The sequence below is a fragment of the Globicephala melas genome, chromosome 1, assembly GCF_963455315.2.
Source record: "Globicephala melas chromosome 1, mGloMel1.2, whole genome shotgun sequence".
In the NCBI taxonomy this organism is placed as follows: Eukaryota; Metazoa; Chordata; class Mammalia; order Artiodactyla; family Delphinidae; genus Globicephala; species Globicephala melas.
The window spans coordinates 57,741,400-57,761,412 of NC_083314.1; the positions used below are offsets into that span (position 1 = coordinate 57,741,400).

The following is a 20,013-nucleotide window of genomic DNA, read 5'->3' on the forward strand; positions in this document are numbered from 1 at the left end:
TGATAGGAGGGCAGATATGCTATGTTTCTACCCCCACAATTAAAAACAAATGAAGCTCATTCCTTAAGAGGAAGTTTAGACCATGCTGATGTGAATTTTTAAGACCGAAACTAGTCATTTCCACTTATAACGAGAGTGCATTAGAGTAGGTCCATCTTTCCCACTGAATCAGAATTTTAAAACACCATAACATACTCCTTAAAAGGGCAGAAGTTCTAACTTCATGGTTATAAACTGTTAGAGATCACCAATTGTCTGACACTTCATAGTAACTCTGTAAATTAGTGTTTGTCCTCAACTCAGCCTTAGAAAACTTCCATAAGATATCGATAATTAAATGTCTACCATATTTCTCGTTAGTGGAAGAACTACATCCACACTTTAGCCACATTACATGTCAAGTACTTAATCAACAGCAGAATCTTGCCAATTTTAACATCTACCACTGAATTTCAGCATTTAACTAAGTGTACAGAACTACGTTACAAAATGCCCTAATCAATACAGAAATGCCAGAAAAAGGAAAATACGTCCTAGAATGAAATAAGGCATACTAAAATGGGAGAAAATCAGATCGGTGGCTCAGTCCTAAATCAGAAAGATCTTCAGAGAGACTACACAGTTTTCGTTTCCCCACAATATTCTATTGGTCTACTAATAATTTTAATAATTACCTTATATCCTCAGGTTCTTCTGTTGCCTTGGGAGTGGTGGCCTGCTGAGGCTCAGTATGAGGATAGGGATCTGATCCCCACATCATACGAGGCTCAGAAAGGGAAATTGCATGATCTCTTGCAGAGCGAGCTATATGCTCAAATGACTCAGAGCTGCTCGGTGACCCTTCCATCTGGTCTCTTCTCATTAATGGCTTAGGAGGCATCATTCCTATACAAAAGATCAGAAAAAGATTGGGGGGTGGGGGTAGGAGAACGAAGGAAACAAAATCATTATAGACGTAGAATCTACATTATTACTTAATTACTATTTGGACATTCTATATTTAAACCAAAGAAATACTTTTGGCAAGTAAAACTGATTAATTCAAAAAAATAATCAGTGAAAATTATATTGAGTTTTTCTGTGAATGAGATTTTTATCGTTGCTTTTAAATAGATTTAAAAATTGAGGAAGCAAAGCAAGCAAAACCATAAGAACAGCTTATTTTACTTTAAAGGAAAGAAAAGATAATGCCTATAAAAATCAGATAACAAGCACCGTGACTCTACGCATGTTAAACATTATGACAATTACACCAAGTGATAAATTTTCAGAAAAACATTTTCTATAGAAAATCCCATTAATCTAGTTTAGTTGATCAATATGCTATAAATTATGCCTCTTAAATTTAAAATTTTCAGTGTAAATTTTAAAATAAAGATGTGATTCTTGATCATATTTTTGTCACCTCTAAATTTTCCTCTAGACTGTCTTGGTACTGGATTATCTGGATTTATTCTGATAAAGACTGCTATTTTATTTGTTTTTAGCTAAACTATTAGGAAATCCAAGTGTTAGGCTGGCAAATGACAGAGAAAATTGAAAAGCTGTAATATATAATATATGGACAAAATTCAAATGCTGAAACACCTGAAAGAATAAAAACAATGTAGCGAATAACAGATATTATAACTAAGATAGCAATTTTCCACCTGAAAATTTTAAAATAGTATTTGCAAGAGAGAAAATATATTTTCTCTTTGGTTTTACCACACTGTTGGTACAGTACCTGGCATTTAACTACTCTGTGCTGAGAGAAGACACATAATTTTATGATTAAAAAGTCCTACTTAAGTTCTGACTAGATTATAACTCTCAAAGGAATTAAGACTAAAAACGTGGGGAAAATGAAAAACTTTGAACTTGCAAAACTGCAAGTGAGCCATGAGACAATGCCAACTTAAACTTACCAGGATGAATGGGTGGAATATCCATAGCAGGTCTACCTGATATCATTCGCGGATCCATGTATGACTGCATCATGAGCCACCTTGGATCAAAACCCATAGAAGCCAAATGCTGAGGGTGAGGCTGCATGGCCTGGTAAAGAGGTCTGTGTGGTGGTGGAGGGACAGCACCACTGGATGGCTGTGAAGGAACCGTTTGTGGAAGTACACCTTGCTGCTGCTGCTGCTGCCACTGCTGCTGTTTCATCTGTTCCTAAAAAAAGCAGGACCTTACATCTGAGACTTTAGTTCCATGTGATAAATTAATACAATCAATCAGAAAACAGGCTTTTTTGAAACCTTGAGGGAAAAGAATTCCAAACACATTTGACAGTGAGAGGTGGCAAGACAAAAGAACAAAGAATAAGTTATGACATTTTGCCTTACACGTGACTTAAGCAACTAATCACTCATTAATTATACTGCAGAAACCACTTCCTAGAACGGAAGATGGTTTCTATAAATGAGGCAGATGGAAAAAAGGAACGACACAGAAGTTTCACAGTAAAGCCCTTATCAACAAACTTTTACTAATTTAAAAGGAGGAAATTTTTCAGGGAAAATTTGTATGCTTTGTGTATTTTGAGTTTTATGTCAAATTATTTCTTATACTACTGAACAATAAACCTTTTTAATCACACATACAAGATAAAATGTTTTTATTGTTACCTGCTGCCGCTGGAATCGTGGTGGTAAAGACTTCTGAAACTGTTTAAAATAGCCAGATAATATAGCAGGCCGAGGCTGAGACCCTGACTCTGGTTCTGTTTCATGTGCTGCTTGTGTGGTCTCTTTTTCACTGCGATTGTTATCTTGTCTACTGAAAACTGAGTCATCCTCTGCTCAAAGAAAAGGTGAAAGATAATTATACTCATCAACGACACTTGACAAATACATGTTGTTTGTACTGGAGTGAAATAATTAGATTGATATATTTAAAAAGTTAACAAGGAAGAAAGCATCCTTACTCTAAAACACTTTTGTATTTTAATATTGGTAACCATCAATGAGGTAACATTAGATTAACAAAACCCTAGACCTTCTCAAAGCTGGATTCTTAAGACAGAAATCACATGCCCAAATGCTTTACCATACAAATGTCTGTATTTGATATTTTGTGATAATAAACCATTTCAAATACTACCTATTTTGCACTGTTTCACTAAATATTAACACTACTGTCAAAATTTACTTGGGGTCCTCTAGGACATAAATGGCCTATAAATACTTAAAATAGAACATACTGGTTTACTTAAAAATTTTTTTGATCAGGGGATGTTATCTATAAAGAAAACTAATGAATCTAAGTCTGATGACAACAGTGATCACCAGCTATCTTCAAATATATAAATCATTATTCTGTGATATATCTGAAGATAGATGGTGCTCACTCTGTTGTCATCAGAGTTTAAAATCATTATTTTATGTAAAAGGTATCAATTATGATACACGAGAAGGAGAATCACACACATCCCCCACACACAAAAAATGTTCTCATCCCAAAGAAAACCAGAGCCATATATACATTCTAGAGAATGCTATTTGTCACAACTACAAAGCCATGCATACTATAAATTCTTTTCTCAGATAATTAGGGGTGGATTTTAATGGGAAAGCTAATGGTAAAACGATGCAGTAAAGAATCACAAATCACATTTTGTCTGTATTACATTCAATATTAAAAATGCTAAAAAAATAAAATATTAGCGAGAAAAGAGAGCCAAGTAGGTGCAACATTTAAAAATGAAATGGGTACATCTCATGATAAACCCAGCTAAAATTAAACTGCCATCAGAAGACATATAAAATGTGAATGAAAATAAACGTGTCACTAAATAATGATTATTAAAAACAAAAGCATAATTAATTAAGTATATATAGTGGGTGCTGATGGTTAAATTAATTAATCAGAGTCATTACATGTATTCACTGGCAGAACTAGGACTAAAATGCATTTCCTTATTTCTAATCCATGGTCCTTTCTCATTAACTGTGAATGAGATTCCCTAAGGTTGTTCTCTTTCAGAATTCATCAATTTTAAAGTATACAAATGTTTTTCATTTCTGTGGTGAGAAATTTTACTTTACCTTTTTTGAGTGTTTTGAGCAACGTGCTTAAGATATATAATAAAAGCCCATTATCAATATCAACTTATCTCTAGACTGCTTAATATAAAAATTTGTGAAATCTGGTAACTAAACAAATAATCCACATGGGCTGTATCTTATTTTTTTAAAAAAATTGAGATAAAACACTCTTACTCTTTTTATAGTTACATTAAGGACCAAGTTTGAAGGTAACCTAGAATATAGATAAAAACTTAAAGCAAAACTTTAAACAGCTTTATAACTTCAAGCAGCAGGGTCTTATAGAAAGAGCATTGGTTTTGAGGTAAAAAAAATTTCAGTATTTCCGTAACAGAAAATATACTGAAATAAAACTATTTCTATTTTAAATCACTGTTAACTCAAGCTATTCATTAAGACTGAATTTTACAGCAAGTTTGGAGCAAAGTTTTATTAATTAGAGTTTATAAGCTAAGTTGGGAAAGAACAAAAAAGCTGATTATAGCTAACAAAGGCTTTGGGTTTTTTTGGGCAGCGCTGTGTGGCTTGCAGGACCTTAGTTCCCCAGTCAGGGGTTGAACCCATGCCCCCTGAGGTAGAAGCGCAGAGTCTTAACCACTGGACTGCCAGGAAAGTCCAGCAAAGGCTCTTTTCAAAAAGCATAATTACTGTCTGGTAAGCTTATAAATGACCTGTGGAAGCTTTTCTATTCCCACTGGTAGAAAAACAAATATGAAATTATGAACAGAGTACAGTCATTTAATTACGACAATCCAAAATTCCCATTAACCTCTATTCAACTTAAGTTTTAGAGGTATTAACACATGTGAACAAATGAGATTTTATTTAGTAGTTAAATATCTTGGAATCAGAAAAGAGTAGAAGAATCAGCATCTCCTAACTATGAAGCTAATACAATTTTGCAGACAAAATAGAATTAAAGGTCATCTAACTATATGGTATCTACAATAAACTCACTTTAGATCCAAATATGTAAATAAATTGAAAATGAGAAGATGGACAAAGATAGTCCATGGAAACAGTAACCAAAAGAGAGCAGGGTGGCTACACTAACATGAGACAAAATTGACTTTATTTTTTTTTTATTTTTTTTGTGGTACGCGGGCCTCTCACTGTTGTGGTCTCTCCCGTTGCGGAGCACAGGCTCCCGACGTGCAGGCTGAGCGGCCATGGCTCACGGGCCCAGCCGCTCCACGGCATGTGGGATCTTCCTGGACCGGGGCACGAACCCGCGTCCCCTGCATCGGCAGGCGGACTCTCAACCACTGCGCCACCAGGGAAGCCCCAAAATTGACTTTAAATCAAAGAAGTTTTACAAGAGATAAAGAAAGTCATTAAATACTAATAAAAGGTTCAATACTGCAAGATACAACAATTATAAAACACTTATACACCTAGTAACAGACCATCAAAACGTATGAAGCAAAATACTGACAGAATTAAGGGGATAAATAGTTGCACATTAATAGTCAGAGGCTTCGGTCTTCCCTGGTGGTTCAGTGGTTAAGAATCCACCTGCCAGTGCAGGGGACACAGCTTCGAGCCCTGGTCCAGGAAGATCCCGCATGCTGCAGAGCAACTAAGCCCATGTGTCACAACTACTGAGCCTGCGCTCTAGAGCCCGTGAACCACAACTACTGAGCCCATGTGCCTAGAGCCTGTGCTCCACAACAAGAGAAGCCATCACAGTGAGAAGCCTGTGCACTGCAACGAAGAGTACCCACAAGCTTGCTGCAACTAGAGAAAGCCCGTGTGCAGCAACGAAGACCCAACGCAACCAAAAATAAACAAACAAACAAATTTATATATATAAAAAAATAGTGGCTTCAACATTCCAATCCCAATAATGGCTAAAATAGCCACACAGAAGATAAATAAGGAAAGAGGACTTAATAAACCAACTAGATCCAACAGACATATACAGAACACTCTACCCCAAAACAGCATACACATTTTCCTTGAGGGACATTTCCAAGACAGATCACATTAGGCCACAAATCATCTCTCAAGAGTTAAAAAGATAGACATCACATAAAATATTTTCTCTAACCACAATGGAATGAAGTTAGAAATCACCAGAAGTAAACCTGAACAATTCACAAATCTGTGGAAATTAAACAATACACTCTTTAACAGCCAAAAGATCAAAAAAGAAAGTGCAAGGGAAATTGGAAAATACCTATGAGATGAATGAAAACAAAAGCACAACATACCAAAACTTCTGGGATGCAGCAAAAGCAAAGCAAAGAGGGAAATTTATAGCTATAAATGCTTACATTAAAAAACAGGAAAGCTCTCAAATCAGTAACCTAGAGTTACGACTTAAGGAATGAGAATAAGAAGAACAAACTAAACCCAAGGTTACTAGAAGGAAATAAAAATCACAGCAGAGATCAAGAAAATAAGAGAATAGAAAAACAGAGAAAAATCAATGAAAACAAAAGTTAGCTCGTTGACAAGATCAACAAAATTGACAAATCTTTAGCTGGGGTGGGGAGGGGGTGAACTAAGGAAAAAAGGAGACTCAAGTTACTAAAATTAGAAGTGAAAATGGGGACAATACTACCAATTCTACAGAAATAAAAAGGATTATGAGAGAATTATGGACAGTTGTACACCAACAAACTGGATAACCTAGATGAAATGTACAAATTCCTAAAAACAAAAAATCTACCAAGACTAAGTCACAAAGAAATAGAAAATGTGAATAGACTTTTAACTAGTAAGGAGACTGACTTGGTAATCAAAATTCTCACGACAAAGAAAAGCCCTGGACCTGATGGCTTCACTGGCGAATTCCACCAAACATTTAAACAAATAACATCAATTATTCTCAAACTTTTCCAAAAAACTGAAGAGGAGGGAACACTTCCTAACTCATTTATAAGGCCAGCATCACCTTGATACCAAAGCCAAACAAGAACACTACAAGAAAACTACAGACAAATATCTCTTATGAACACTGATGCAAAAATTCTCGACACAATACTAGAAAACAGAATTTAGCAGTATACTGAAAGTGTTATACACCGTTTACCAAGTGGGATATATTCCTGGGATGCAAGGATGGTTTAACATACAAAAATCGATCAATATATTATACGCTGACAGAATGAAGGGAAAATAACACATGATCATCACAATTAACACAGAAAAGGATTCAACGAAATTCAACACATTTTTATGATAAAAATACTCAAACTAGGAACAGAAGGAAACTACCTCAACAGAATAAAATCCACTTATGAGAAACCCACAGCTAATACCACACTCAATGTTGACAGACAAAGCTTTTTTTGTAGGATGAGGAACAAGACAAGGGTGCCTCCTTTTGCCACTTTTATTCAACTTAGTACTGGATAATTTTGAGGGATTCAACACTGCAGTGGAGGAAGTAACTGCAGATGTGGTGGAAACAACAAGAGAACTAGAATTAGAAGTGGAGCCTGAGATATGGTGGAATTGCTGCAATATTACAATAAAACTTGAATGGATAAGGAGCTGCTTCCAACAGATGAGCAAAGAAAGTGCTTTCTTGAGATGGAATCTACTCCTAGTGAAGATGCTGTGAAGCCTGTTGAAATGACAACCAAGGATTTAGAACATTATTACATAAACTTAGTTGGTGAAGCATTGGCAGGGTTTGAGAGGACTGACTCCAATTTTGAAAGAAGATCTACTGTGGATAAATGCTATCAAACAGAACGGACGTTACAAAGAAATCATTTGTGGAAGGAAGAGTCAATCGATGTAGCAAACTTCACTGTTGTCTTATTTTAAGACATTGCCACAGCGCCCCCACCTCAGCACCCTGATCAGTCAGCAGCCATCAACACTGAGGCAAGACCCTCCCTCACCCCCACAGCAAAAAGATCATGGCTCACTGAAGGCTCATTGATGGTTAGCATTTTTAGCAATAAAGTATTTTTAAGTTAAGGTATGTACATACAGCATATATGTATTTTTAGACAGAATGCTACTGCACACTTAATAGTCTATAGAATAGTGTAAACATAACTTTTATATGCACTGGGAAACCAAAAAATTCATGTGACTTGCTTTATTGCCATATCTGCTTTATTGCAATGGTCTGGTACCTAACCTGCAACATCTCTGAGGTATGCCTGTGCTCAAAATAAATGAAAGCAAGGTCTCAAAGAGATATCTGTACACTCACAGTCACATCAGTGTTATTTAAAATAGGTAAAACATGAAATCAACCCAAGTGTCCATCAACAGATTAGGTAAGCAAAATGTGGTGTGTGTGTGTATTTATATGATGATTAGTAGCCTTAAAAAGGAAGGAAATTCTGTAATATGCTACAATGGACGAAACTTAAGGACATTATGCTAAGCAAAAAAAGCCAGTTACAAAATGACAAATACTGTATGATTCCACTTACGTGAGGTACTGAGAATAGTCAAACTTACACAGAAAGAAAGCAGAATCACCATCCAGGGAGGGGCTGGGGAGAGTTACTGTTTAATGGATACAGAATTTCAATTTAAGAAGATGAAAAGAGGGGCCTCCCTGGTGGCGCAGTGGTTGAGAGTCCGCCTGCCGATGCAGGGGACGTGGGTTCGTGCCCCGGTCCAGGAAGATCCCACATGCCATGGAGCGGCTGGGCCCGTGAGCCATGGCCGCTGAGCCTGTGCATCCGGAGCCTGTGTTCCGCAACAGGAGAGGCCACAACAGTGAGAGGCCCGTGTACCGCAAAAAAAAAAAAAAAAAAGATGAAAAGAGTTCGGGAGATGGATGGTAGTGATGGTTCATTATGAATGTTTTTAATACCACTGAACTGTACACCTAAAAATGGTTAAGATGCTAAACTTTATGTTACATGTATTTTATCATAATAAAAAAAATTACAGAAAAAAACATTTTAAAGTATCCAATAAAATTCAACCTTATCCAAAAAACACTAATCACTTTTATTCGGATTACATATTTTAAAAATACAAAAATATCCAATATCCACATGTAACATGAAGCCTTTTGTAAAGCTTATATAAAGACAAACAAGACTGTCATACCTTTGTTACAGCTGTTTTCACTTTCTGGTTTTTCTACCATAGGCTCTAAAGTAGGTTCTTTGTGTTCAATTTTTTCCTCCACCTTCTCCCTTTCTTTCTTCTCCAACTCACATTCCTTTTCCTGTTCTTTCATCTTCTGCAGTTCTTTTTCCTTTTCTTGCTGCCGTTCTAGTTCTTTCTCTTTTTCTTGCTTTCTTTCCTTCTCCATTTCTCTCTGTATTTCCTGCTCTCGCTCCAGTTCTTTTTCCTTCTCCTGTTGCCTTTCCCTTTCTTTTTCCCGCTCCTTCTCTCGCTCCCATTCTTGTTCTTTTTCAAGTTCTTTCTCACGTTCCCGTTCCTTTTCTCGTTCTTTTTCTCGCTCCCTTTCTCTAATTTCCTCTGGAGAGGGTTGTTTGTCCACTATACCAAGCTTTTCGTCTAATCGTTTAAGCTTCTCTGCACATGCTGCTTTCCTTTGCTCTTCCATTCTTCGCTCTTCCTCTTCACGCCGTTTACGAGCACGTTCCACTGCTGCAGAAAGTTCTGACTGTTGTCTTCTTCTTTGCTTCCATATTTCATCTTCATCCGGAACCTGTTGCTTAGGGGGGAAAGGGCCTGGTCTTCCAGGTACTGCCTGTCGGTCTGGAGGAGGATGCTGAAACGTTAAGATAAATTATCAGATGAGTATGACAACAAAGGATATATCACAGACACGGAGCAGGAGCAAAATTCTCCAGTGTGTCAGAAATTTTCCTGAAAAACATACACGTTAAAATGTAAACAAGTAACAATGTGGGGAAAATAGTAAATCTAGTTAATTTTCGAGAATAATTAATCCAGCCATCTAATAAATATTTACTGAGAGTGTACCTATTTACTGTGCCAGACATTACTGCTCACTCAGTATTTGTTGAATAAAATTAGAAATTGCCACAACATGAATTTCAAAATCTATATTTAGAGACAAAGGAAATTTAGAATGTGAGTGCTTTAGCAGGAACTTCCAGAGATGGAATGCCTAAAGTGGGAGAAAAGAAGTCCATAAAGATGCAACATGGCACCACATGAGCCCTGAGAAGGTTGAGATACAGTTACAAGGAAAGAGCACACAGTCAAAGATGCTAAGTAAAGGACATGGAGACATTGCTGCTGCTGACATGCCAAAGGAGAGGAAATTCCTAAAAAGCAGCTTGGGTAGAGAGAATTCTATCTTTAAACTGAAAGATCCAGAAAGGCGTATCTAGATCCCATGGTGAAGAATGGGAGGATGACCTGAGAGGCTGAGTATTAATGATTCAATTTTCAACTAACGTGTTCTAAAACAATTACTACAAAGCCTAAAAATGCCAGCAACTTTGCAAAGACAAGCAGGATGAAAAAAGCACATGAAGAGCTGCAATATCAAGGAACTAAAAAATTTGTTTAAAAAATATTGATTTTGGAGACTTCTGTGGTGGCACAGCAGCTAAGAATCCGCCTGTCAATGCAGGGGACACAGGTTTGAGCCCTGGTCTGGGAAGATCCCACATGCCGTGGAGCAACTAAGCCCATGCGCCACAGCTACTGAGCTTGCACTCTAGAGCCCACATGCCGCAACTATGAGCCCACACACCGCAACTACTGAAGTGCACGTGCTCTAGGGCCCACGTGCCACAACTACTGAGTCCATGTGCTGTAACTACTGAAGCCTGAGCACCTAGAGCCCGTTCTCCGCAACAAGAGAAGCCACTGCAATGAGAAGCCCGTGCTCAGTGACGCAGCCACAAAAAAGATTTTTAATAGTATTAGGATGAAGAAACCTTAAAAGCCATTAGTCAGAATCCCTACAAAAGAGAAAATAATGATATGGTGAAAACACTGGACTGAATACAAAACAAAAAACCCAAACAAACCATGAATCCAGACTACCATTTACTAACAGTGCTGTCTTAGGCAAACCGTTTAATCTCTCTGGTATTTAGTTACTTCATCTATAGCTTGAAAGACAAGCTGCAAAAACAAAGTAATTATATAAACACACCTAATTTACACTGTAAACTCAGAGAGTAAGCATTTTTTAAAAAGCAACTTCACTGAAGTATAATTTACATAAAATGTGATATATATATTTTAACTGTATAGTTTGATGAGTTTGGACAAATGATAAACTTAGGTAACTACTGCCCCAATCAACATATAGAGCATTTTCATCAGTCCTCTGCCTGCATCCCTGACCTCAAGCAACCAGCAATCTACTTCTGGCAGTATAGAGTAGATCTGCCTTTCCTAAAATTTCACAAAAATGGATACATCAAGTTATATACTGTTTTGTATCTGGCTTCTTGCATTCAGGGTAATGGTTCTGAGGTCACTGTGTGTAGCAGGAGTTTACTCCATTCTATTGCTGCATAGTATGGCATCATAGGCATATTGTTTCATCTGTGGATGAACATACGGATTGCTTCTAGTTTTTTTGTTGTTGTTGTTTTGTTTTTTTGCGGTACGCGGGCCTCTCACTGTTGTGGCCTCTCCAGTTGCGGAGCACAGGCTCCAGATGCGCAGGCTCAGTGGCCATGGCTCACGGGCCTAACCGCCCCGCGGCATGTGGGATCTTCCCGGACCGGGGCATGAACCTGTGTCCCCAGCATCGGCAGGCAGACTCTCAACCACTGCGCCACCAGGGGAGCCCGCTTCTAGTTTTTTTTTAACTAGATATAAGACAGCTATGGTCATTCATGCCTAAGTCTTTGTGTAAATGTATGTTTTCATTCCTCTTAGATGAGTACCTAAGAGTGGAACTGTCAAGTCATATAGTAACTATGTGTTTCACTTTATAAGAAACTGCCAAACTGTTTTCCAAATTGATTACAAGGTTTTACAGCTCCATGAGCAATATATGAGGGTGTCACCTGCTCTGCATCCTCCCCAATATTTGGTGTCATCAGCCTTTTAAATTCTGGATGTGTAACAGAATTTCAATGTGGTTTTACTTTCCATTTTCCTGCTGACTAAAGATACTGAACATCTTTTCATGTGCTTATTGGCCATTTGTATACCTTATTTTATGAAGTGAATGTCCAAATCATTTTGTTGGACTTTTTGTCTTATTATTGACTTGTAAGGGCTTTTAAATACACACACACCCCCATACAAGTTCTTCGTCAGATGTATTAATATTTTTCCTGTGATATCTTTTCTTCGCCTTAGAGATGTATTTCAAAGTCCAACTGATCGATTTCCTTTTTCTTTCTAATTCTTGAATTTTTTGTCTTATCTAAGACATTTTTGTTGGCCCAAGTTCATAAAGACTTTCTTCTACATTTTCTGCTAGATGTTTTAGTTTTAGCTTCTATGTGTATAGAAATGCTACAAAGAGCATTCAGTGGTTAAAAGGAAAATGACTGGTGGAGATGACGGTGATGGTGATGGTATGTGCACTGTCATTGTACAGTGATCAGGGAAGGCCTGTGCATTGTTAACACCTGAGCAAAGAACTCGACCACAGCAAGAACCTCGGAAAGAGTCTTCTGGTTAGAGGCAACAGCAAATAAAATGTCTTGAGGGTAAAATTAAAAAAAGAGCAATAAAGCTTGTGTGGTAAGAACAGAGAGGGAGAAAAGTAGATGAAGTCAGAAAAGGAGACAGAAACTTTAAAGACCATGAAAAGAACCTGAGCAAGGAATAACTGACCTAGTGTATGTATGTATGTGTGTGTGTGTGTGTATGTAAAACATATACATGTAATATAAGATATATAAATATATACATATTTAAAGTTATATCTGCTATAGGAGAATTCGGGGTGGACGTAGTGGGTGAGAAGGCAGCAAGACAGGAAAACAAGACGACCTGTTAAGTCCAAATGAAATATATCTGGTGGCAGCAAGTACTCAGTATAGGAATATATTCTAAAGGTAGAGGTGACAATTTGCTGATAGATTAGGTTGGATGTAAGGTAAAAAAGAAGAAAGATTTAAGAGTGACTTCCACGTTTTAACCTCAGCAATGTCATTATCTAAGATAGGGAAGACAGTAGCTGAACTGCCTAAGTGTGGGTGGGGGTTGTTATGGTTTGGACTATTAACTGTCAGATATCTACCAGAGATCCAAGTGGAAATGCTGAGCCGACTGTTGAATACATGACTTTCGAAGTCAGGATAGAGCTTTAAGGGCTCAAGAAACTTACTGAGTGCCATCAGATGATCCCCCAGGCAAAGAATATAGTTAGAAAAAGAAATGAGAACACAGCCCTGAGCCCTCCGACACCCAAAGGTTTAAGTATAGGAGGTCCAAAAGGAATATAAATTTTAAAAAGAGAACAAAACAGTATGATGTCTCAAAAGCAAGTTTTCAAAAAGTTTTAAGAAGGATGGAGGGATGAAAAGATTAACTATGTCAACTGCTGCTGAGATGAGTAATCTTGTAAATGAATACAAGAGAACTGTATTTGGCAAGATGCAACAGTCATTACTAACCTTGATACTAACAGTTTCAAAGGTATAGTGGGGAGATGAGAACATAACTGGAGAGGGTTAATGAGAGACAAAGTGAAGCCAGTAAGTGTAAACAGCTCACTAAAACAATTTTGCCATGAAGGGGAACAGAGATACAGGTAGGAAACTGGGGAAATGGAGTGTAGTGGGAGTTAAAGAAGGGTTGGTGTTTAAAACTTTTTTTTAAAGATGAGAGAGAATATTACTGGTAACTGATAGAAGATGGGATCCAGAGAACAAGTAGAAGGGTCGTCCTCAGGAGCAAGGGCAACAGGAAAGAAGTCAGACCAGGAAGGGTACTCAAATGGGAAGAAGAGCTGCTTCTTATTTTCTTAGAAAAATTAGGAATATGCTTATCAGCTGAGAAGGAAGAGGAACAGGCTAAAGAGGAAGACGTGCAGGAGCTACAAAGTAAAGTCAACAACTGTTTCATAAAAATTATAAATAAGAAACACACAGAGGACGTTTCCATTAAAACAAATAGGGCGAATAATACACACAGACCATTAACAAGCATTTAGTTAAAATTTACCTGCTGTGCAAGCAACTTTGGAGGTGGTGGCAAGTGTGAAGATGGTCCACGTTCCTATTATTAAGAAAAGGATTTTTACAAAGTAAGATAAAAAAATATCTACTTGAAATATTTCTGATTGCAATGTTTTTCAGTGAGACCAAAAGACTGCAAAAAGTAAAACATCTTTATCCTTTTCTCTTTTTAAATAAAAGTACATCAGTCTCTACAAAATAACTTTATGTTCTATACAATCACTCAGCCACTTTAATTAAGGTTACAATCTCAAATTAACTTTGTTAAGAGTAGAATCTTAGTGTACAAATTCTAGAATTTTAGCCCAGGTAATCTGGCTGTGAAGAAGTATGCCTCTAATTTCAAATTTTTATTTACATAAACCCAATATTTTTTCTAATGGCAAACTAAACCTTTCAAATTTATATAAGGAAAAGAAACATCTAAAACATTGGAACCAGATATATATAGACTATTCACTTGTTATTATACATATCAGTGTCACACGCATGCAAATCAAAACATCAAGATATGGTCTATATTTTTCTATTCTTTTATCATTCCCCATTATGCCAGTAAGTTAAAAATCACACAAAACAACAGATTTTATTTAAAAATTACTTTAAAAATCCTTCTTTTCCAGAATTCACAAATTTATTTTCCAATGGCTAACCAATGCCTTAAGAATAAAATTCAAACCTCTTGTATAGCATACAAGACTTAACAACTACTAGTTCTTACATAGCTCTCTTACTCCTCTCCCACGTCAAACTGTTGGGGACTTCTTGATTAGGCCATGCTTTACTATACTTCTCTACCCTGAACATGTTCCCACTGCTTGGAAGCACCCTCTTCCCTCTGTTTACTGGCTAATTCCTGCTTCAAGTATCAAGTCTTTTGTGAAATGTTTTACATAGAATTTTCTAAGAACTATGTGCACCCTATCACGGCACTGTTAGCTACTTACTTTTACCTCCCTGAAGGCACCGATTCCTCCATCTGTTTGGTATGAATTCAACAAATACATGCTGAGTATACTATGAATTACTTAAGTAGGCTCTCTGGAAGATAGCCCTGTTAAATTCTCACTTTGCAGTGCAGTTCTTGCTACATCTTTGAGGTAGGATCAAGTGTATCTGTTGCCCACATACTTCCCCCTTTTTAACAACATTCTTCAAAATGGCTCAGACTACATAGACTGCTCTACTCCCTAGTGTGATTTCCCTACTCAGATAACATACAATTTCACACATGAATACTAACTAGGATTTACAAAGCATTCAGTAAACTATAAAGCACTTCAGTTATGTTAGTTTGGAAAAACAATTTATCCCTCCACTCTGACATGCCCAAGCTGCTCTAAGAAGGAAGAGTGAAACTTTAGTTTCTACTTTATAATTTTAGCTACTGCATTGATAATTCCTGTTGGTATGGAATAAAATTATGGTTTAGGTCTAGAGCTATTTAACAAAAAATATATAGTTTCCATTCCCTAGGTCTTTTTCCAACTAACTCTATGATTATGATTAATTCATCCTTGTCACTTGTCTGCAGTGACAAGAATCTCCATGAGTCCAACAAACCTGATTAAGTGGAGGTCCTTTCCCATAGGGACCTTTTGCTACTGATGGATGGGCAGGTATCTGAGAAGATGACTTAGTGTTGAAAACTTCATCTGCTTCTTTTCGGTTTTCAGTGTTTACAGAGGCTTTTGAACCTTGATCCTCACTGAAGAATCAAAATCCAGGTGAAATAAAAAATAGAGTGGACAGAATGTACCACAAGTAAATGCATTTTCTCAACGTAAAAAAGACATTATTTCCATACAATTTCAGGGGGAAAATGTATCAAGGAATGAGATGGTGTTGTAACCTAGCAGTGTTAATTTATTCATTCAAGAAATATATGCTATATATCTATAATGTGATGGGGCCTGGGCTTGGCCAGATTTATCACCACAAGATACAAGATGCGATATAGTACTTATCAAATACGGACACTCACACCTGACACACAATATGATTCCATCATTTTCTATTACCCCCACCCAAAACTCTCATCTGAACACAACCAATATTCCAGATAATTAATTAATTAATGTATTCTAATTTGTTCTGATTTAATGGAAAAGAGAACTCAAACTACAGTATTTTTAGTAGGCATCTCACAACTGATCACGAAACAGCAGTGTATTATAACACTATGGCTGAAAAATTATACCAATATGTGCATGCAAACTCCTGTTTATCTTAAGAGCCCAATTTTTATGTTACATAACCCATATATTCCTGACTCTGATGCCCCTATATTCCAGAAAAAAAGAGAAAAAGCTCCTATTTTCAAAGACCTTATTGCTCCTTGCTAAGTTTAAAAAAAATCAAAGACTTGAAGCAGCTGTTGTAACCCAAGTAATTTTTCTCCAATTTTATAAATATGGATCAGGTCAAGTAAGTAACAAGTTTTAAATGGTCCCAAATACGGTTTCTCAAAATATTTCCAATTAGATGACAAGCATCTAAATAGCTTCTTTTTAAAAATATGTATTTTCTTTAGAAACATCAAACTCTTAATTCCTTGATTATCTGTACTTTTAAAATTTGGCTCATTAATCGCCTTCCCACTCAGTAAAACTCCTTGGGGTAGAATGTAGAAATTCTGTAAGCGGGGAACAAATACCTATTAATGAAACTTCTCTGCGTAAATGGCTCATGTCACATCAACAAATTCATACTATTATTAGTAAGAGATATCACAACTTACCTGTTGTTTTCTTTAGGACTACTACTTCCCTGCTCATCATCATCACTGAAATTCAGCTGTTCTGTATAATCTACTTCCATCTGAGCACCTATTAAATTAAGGAGAACTCAGATTGACTGTTTCAAAGCATCTAAAAACTAAAAGTGCTTAATTAATCTTGCCTCTTACCTGCCCAACCTTCATCAGCTTCAGCATCTAGATTATCAAATTTATCAAGCTCCTTCAGTTCTGATGCACTAAGGATGGAGGGGCGTTCAGGCTCAGAGGCCCATGAAGGAGGTGGGCCTCTTCCTCGAAGGCCTCTAACCAGTGACAGGTTATGAGAGAAAAGGATACTAAGTTTTAATGATACTAAATTAGGAAAATATTAAAAGACTGGAATTTAGTTCATTTCAATTCAGCATTAGTTTTCTATACCGTGATATACAAAATATTTTGCACCTGACATGTATGAAGAGATTATAAAATTAACAAAGAAATTTAAGATAATACATAATTATATTTCTTATGCCTATATTTAATAGCAAAGTTTTCAAACATCTAAAATAAAACAAATATATGTTAAAGGATGATATGGCTAAGACTAATACTAATCTCAAAATACACTAAGCAAAAAAAAAAGAGAATGGGGGTTATCAACATCATGGAAGGAAGGAGTAAACAAGTGCCATACATTTTTGGGGCCACAATTTTCAGTTTTTAGAATTTTATGTCAGCTGATTTAAAGTTTTAGAAGAATAAAGTATTTTTGTTCTGTCTTACGAAAGTTAGCCAATTACTTGTTAATGGCAAATGCACCTTGAGGACAGAAAAATAAATCCCCATAATCCACTCAACCTCCAGAAAATCTTAACAAGTATACATATACCCTGCAAACTTTAATCATTTAATAGTCTTACTTGTTTGTTTCAGTTAAAGAAGGTGGAAACCTCATGGGACCATGTAGAGGAGGATAGGCCATCCTTGGATACTGCTGAAACATCTGTATAAAAGAAACAAAAATTGATAAAATTTAGCTACCCAGTTATTTTTTTAAAAAAAGATCACCCTGACTAAGCCTGAAATTATAATTTATAGAAATGATTAAAATAAACAGTACTGTCAATAAATAATTTTATCTACTGGTATAGATGATCATTCACCCTCAATAACAAGCCATTTAAATATCTACTGCCTCCAACAAGTCATTACAAATACAGGTAATAACTAGGACACATCTTATTAAGAACTTCTGTTATCCCATTAATTAAGTTACATAAAAATGACTGTGTACTGAAATGAAAAAGTAAAAACGACGACATGCATGCACCCCAGAAAACTTCAGTTTCTTAACCAAGTTCAAATATCAATACTTGACATGATATAATGTGAGACCTCATCCTAATGCAAGAGTAGATTTGCAGATTTGCTGATAAAGAGGAACTCAGTTCAGATAAAAGGATAGTCCATAACCCAACAGAGTTGAAGGAGGAAGTGGGTAGGGAGCTAATTGAGAGATTTTCTATGGGTGGGGCATAGGTGGATTCTGAGTCATTACACAGATAGTAATTATATACAGAGGCGCAAAGATGATGCTCTCCACGGGAACTTGGCTTTGAGAATCTGACTTTAGGAGAATTCTAAGATTATGAAGACAAATAATAACACCAAAGGATTCATCCTATGATTTGGAAGGGAAGAAGTGTCAAGGAGTGCTTGATTATTTACTATTTGCTTATATCCAGGTTAAATTATGTTTAAAAAAATGAAATTGTATTATCTTAAATACATAATTTATATCCTGAAATAGTTTAGTTTTTCTTTAAAAAAAACTGATGAGGGAATTACTTTATACTAGAAGAAAGGCTATGTTTATATGATTGTGCTGTGTAAACAAGAAATTTCTAAGCAGGGTTGGAGCAAAAGTTAATTAAGATAAACAACAGCTGAAACACAACAGGAGACGCTTTTTGTTTGGGGAACACTGCAGAATTTTCGGTTGCATCACACTTTACACTGAAATTAGCAAATACACTATTGGAGGCAAATGTTCATAGGATAAGTTGCATTAGATCTTTCTGATTATTTAGGCATAGGTATTAATTTCTTGTGGTATTAATAAATGTTTGAAATTTACGAATTTGCCACAAAAACTGCATAAACAGGGGACTCCCCTGGTGGTGCAGTGGTTAAGAATCCGCCTGCCAATGCAGGGGACACGGGTTTGATTCCTAGTCCTGGAAGATCCCACATGCCACAGAGTAACTAAGCCCGTGTGCCACACTACTGAGCCTGCACTAGAGTTGCATACATCCCAACTTTTTAGAGCCTGCGAGCCACAACTACTGAAGCGCGTGCCCTAGAGCCCGCACGCCGCAACTACTGAATCCCATGCACTCTAGGGCCCACGTGCCGCAACTACTGAAGCCCGTGCCTAGAGCCTGTGCTCCGCAACAAGAAGCAGTGGTTAAGAATCCGCCTGCCAATGCAGGGCACATGGGTTTGATTCCTAGTCTTGGAAGATCCCACATGCCACAGAGCAACTAAGCCCTGCACCACAACTACTGAGCCTGCACTAGAGTTACATACACGCCAACTTTTTAGAGCCTGCGAGCCACAACTACAGAAGCCTGCGTGCCCTAGAGCCCGTACGCTGCAACTACTGAGCCTGCACGCCGCAACTACTGAAGCCCATGTGCTCTAGGACCTGCATGCCGCAACTACTGAAGCCCACACGCCTAGAGCCTGTGCTCCGCAACGAGAAGCCACCGCAATTAGAAGCCCACACACTGCAACGAAGAGTAGCCCATGCTCGCGCAACTAGAGAAAGCCCGCGCGCAGCAACGAAGACCCAACACAGCCAGAAAAAAAAAAAAAAATGCAGAAACAACTATAAGTTCTCAACACATAATAATGGTGTTTTAAATGTTTTTGTTTAGTGAAACGTTTTATTTGAATAAACTCATTGATGAAATTGGGAACAAAGCTCACTTGGTCTCACCTTTCCCCCTTACCCATTCCACCCCTACGCCTGGAAATTCAGGCAGGGGTCCTTGGAAGCACAATTTGAAAAATCTTAGGAGACAAGTATTTGGATGCAAATCATTATTCAAGGTCAGGTTAGCACATAAGATTGTTTTATCATACACCCCAAATTTTTAAGAAAATATTTAACAAGTAATTGTATTTAATAATTTATTTCCCTCTACCTTAGAATGGTTAAGTAATAATG

General features: G+C 37.0%; 1 protein-coding gene across 14 annotated transcripts in view; it reads right to left on the reverse strand.

Annotated features, from left to right (window-relative positions):
- PRRC2C (proline rich coiled-coil 2C) overlaps positions 1 to 20,013 on the reverse strand; it is a 98,007-nt gene that overhangs the window by 42,074 nt on the left and 35,920 nt on the right. For all 14 annotated transcript variants that reach the window (XM_030875493.3, XM_030875487.3, XM_030875484.3 and 11 more), the window contains 9 exons: positions 17,702 to 17,784; positions 16,971 to 17,104; positions 16,803 to 16,890; positions 15,626 to 15,770; positions 14,049 to 14,102; positions 9,066 to 9,699; positions 2,613 to 2,782; positions 1,908 to 2,157; positions 675 to 885 (listed from right to left, as the gene is read on the reverse strand). In XM_030875493.3, coding sequence (XP_030731353.1) covers positions 675 to 885; positions 1,908 to 2,157; positions 2,613 to 2,782; positions 9,066 to 9,699; positions 14,049 to 14,102; positions 15,626 to 15,770; positions 16,803 to 16,890; positions 16,971 to 17,104; positions 17,702 to 17,784 — 1,769 coding nt within the window. The remainder of the gene's footprint in view (positions 1 to 674; positions 886 to 1,907; positions 2,158 to 2,612; positions 2,783 to 9,065; positions 9,700 to 14,048; positions 14,103 to 15,625; positions 15,771 to 16,802; positions 16,891 to 16,970; positions 17,105 to 17,701; positions 17,785 to 20,013) is intronic.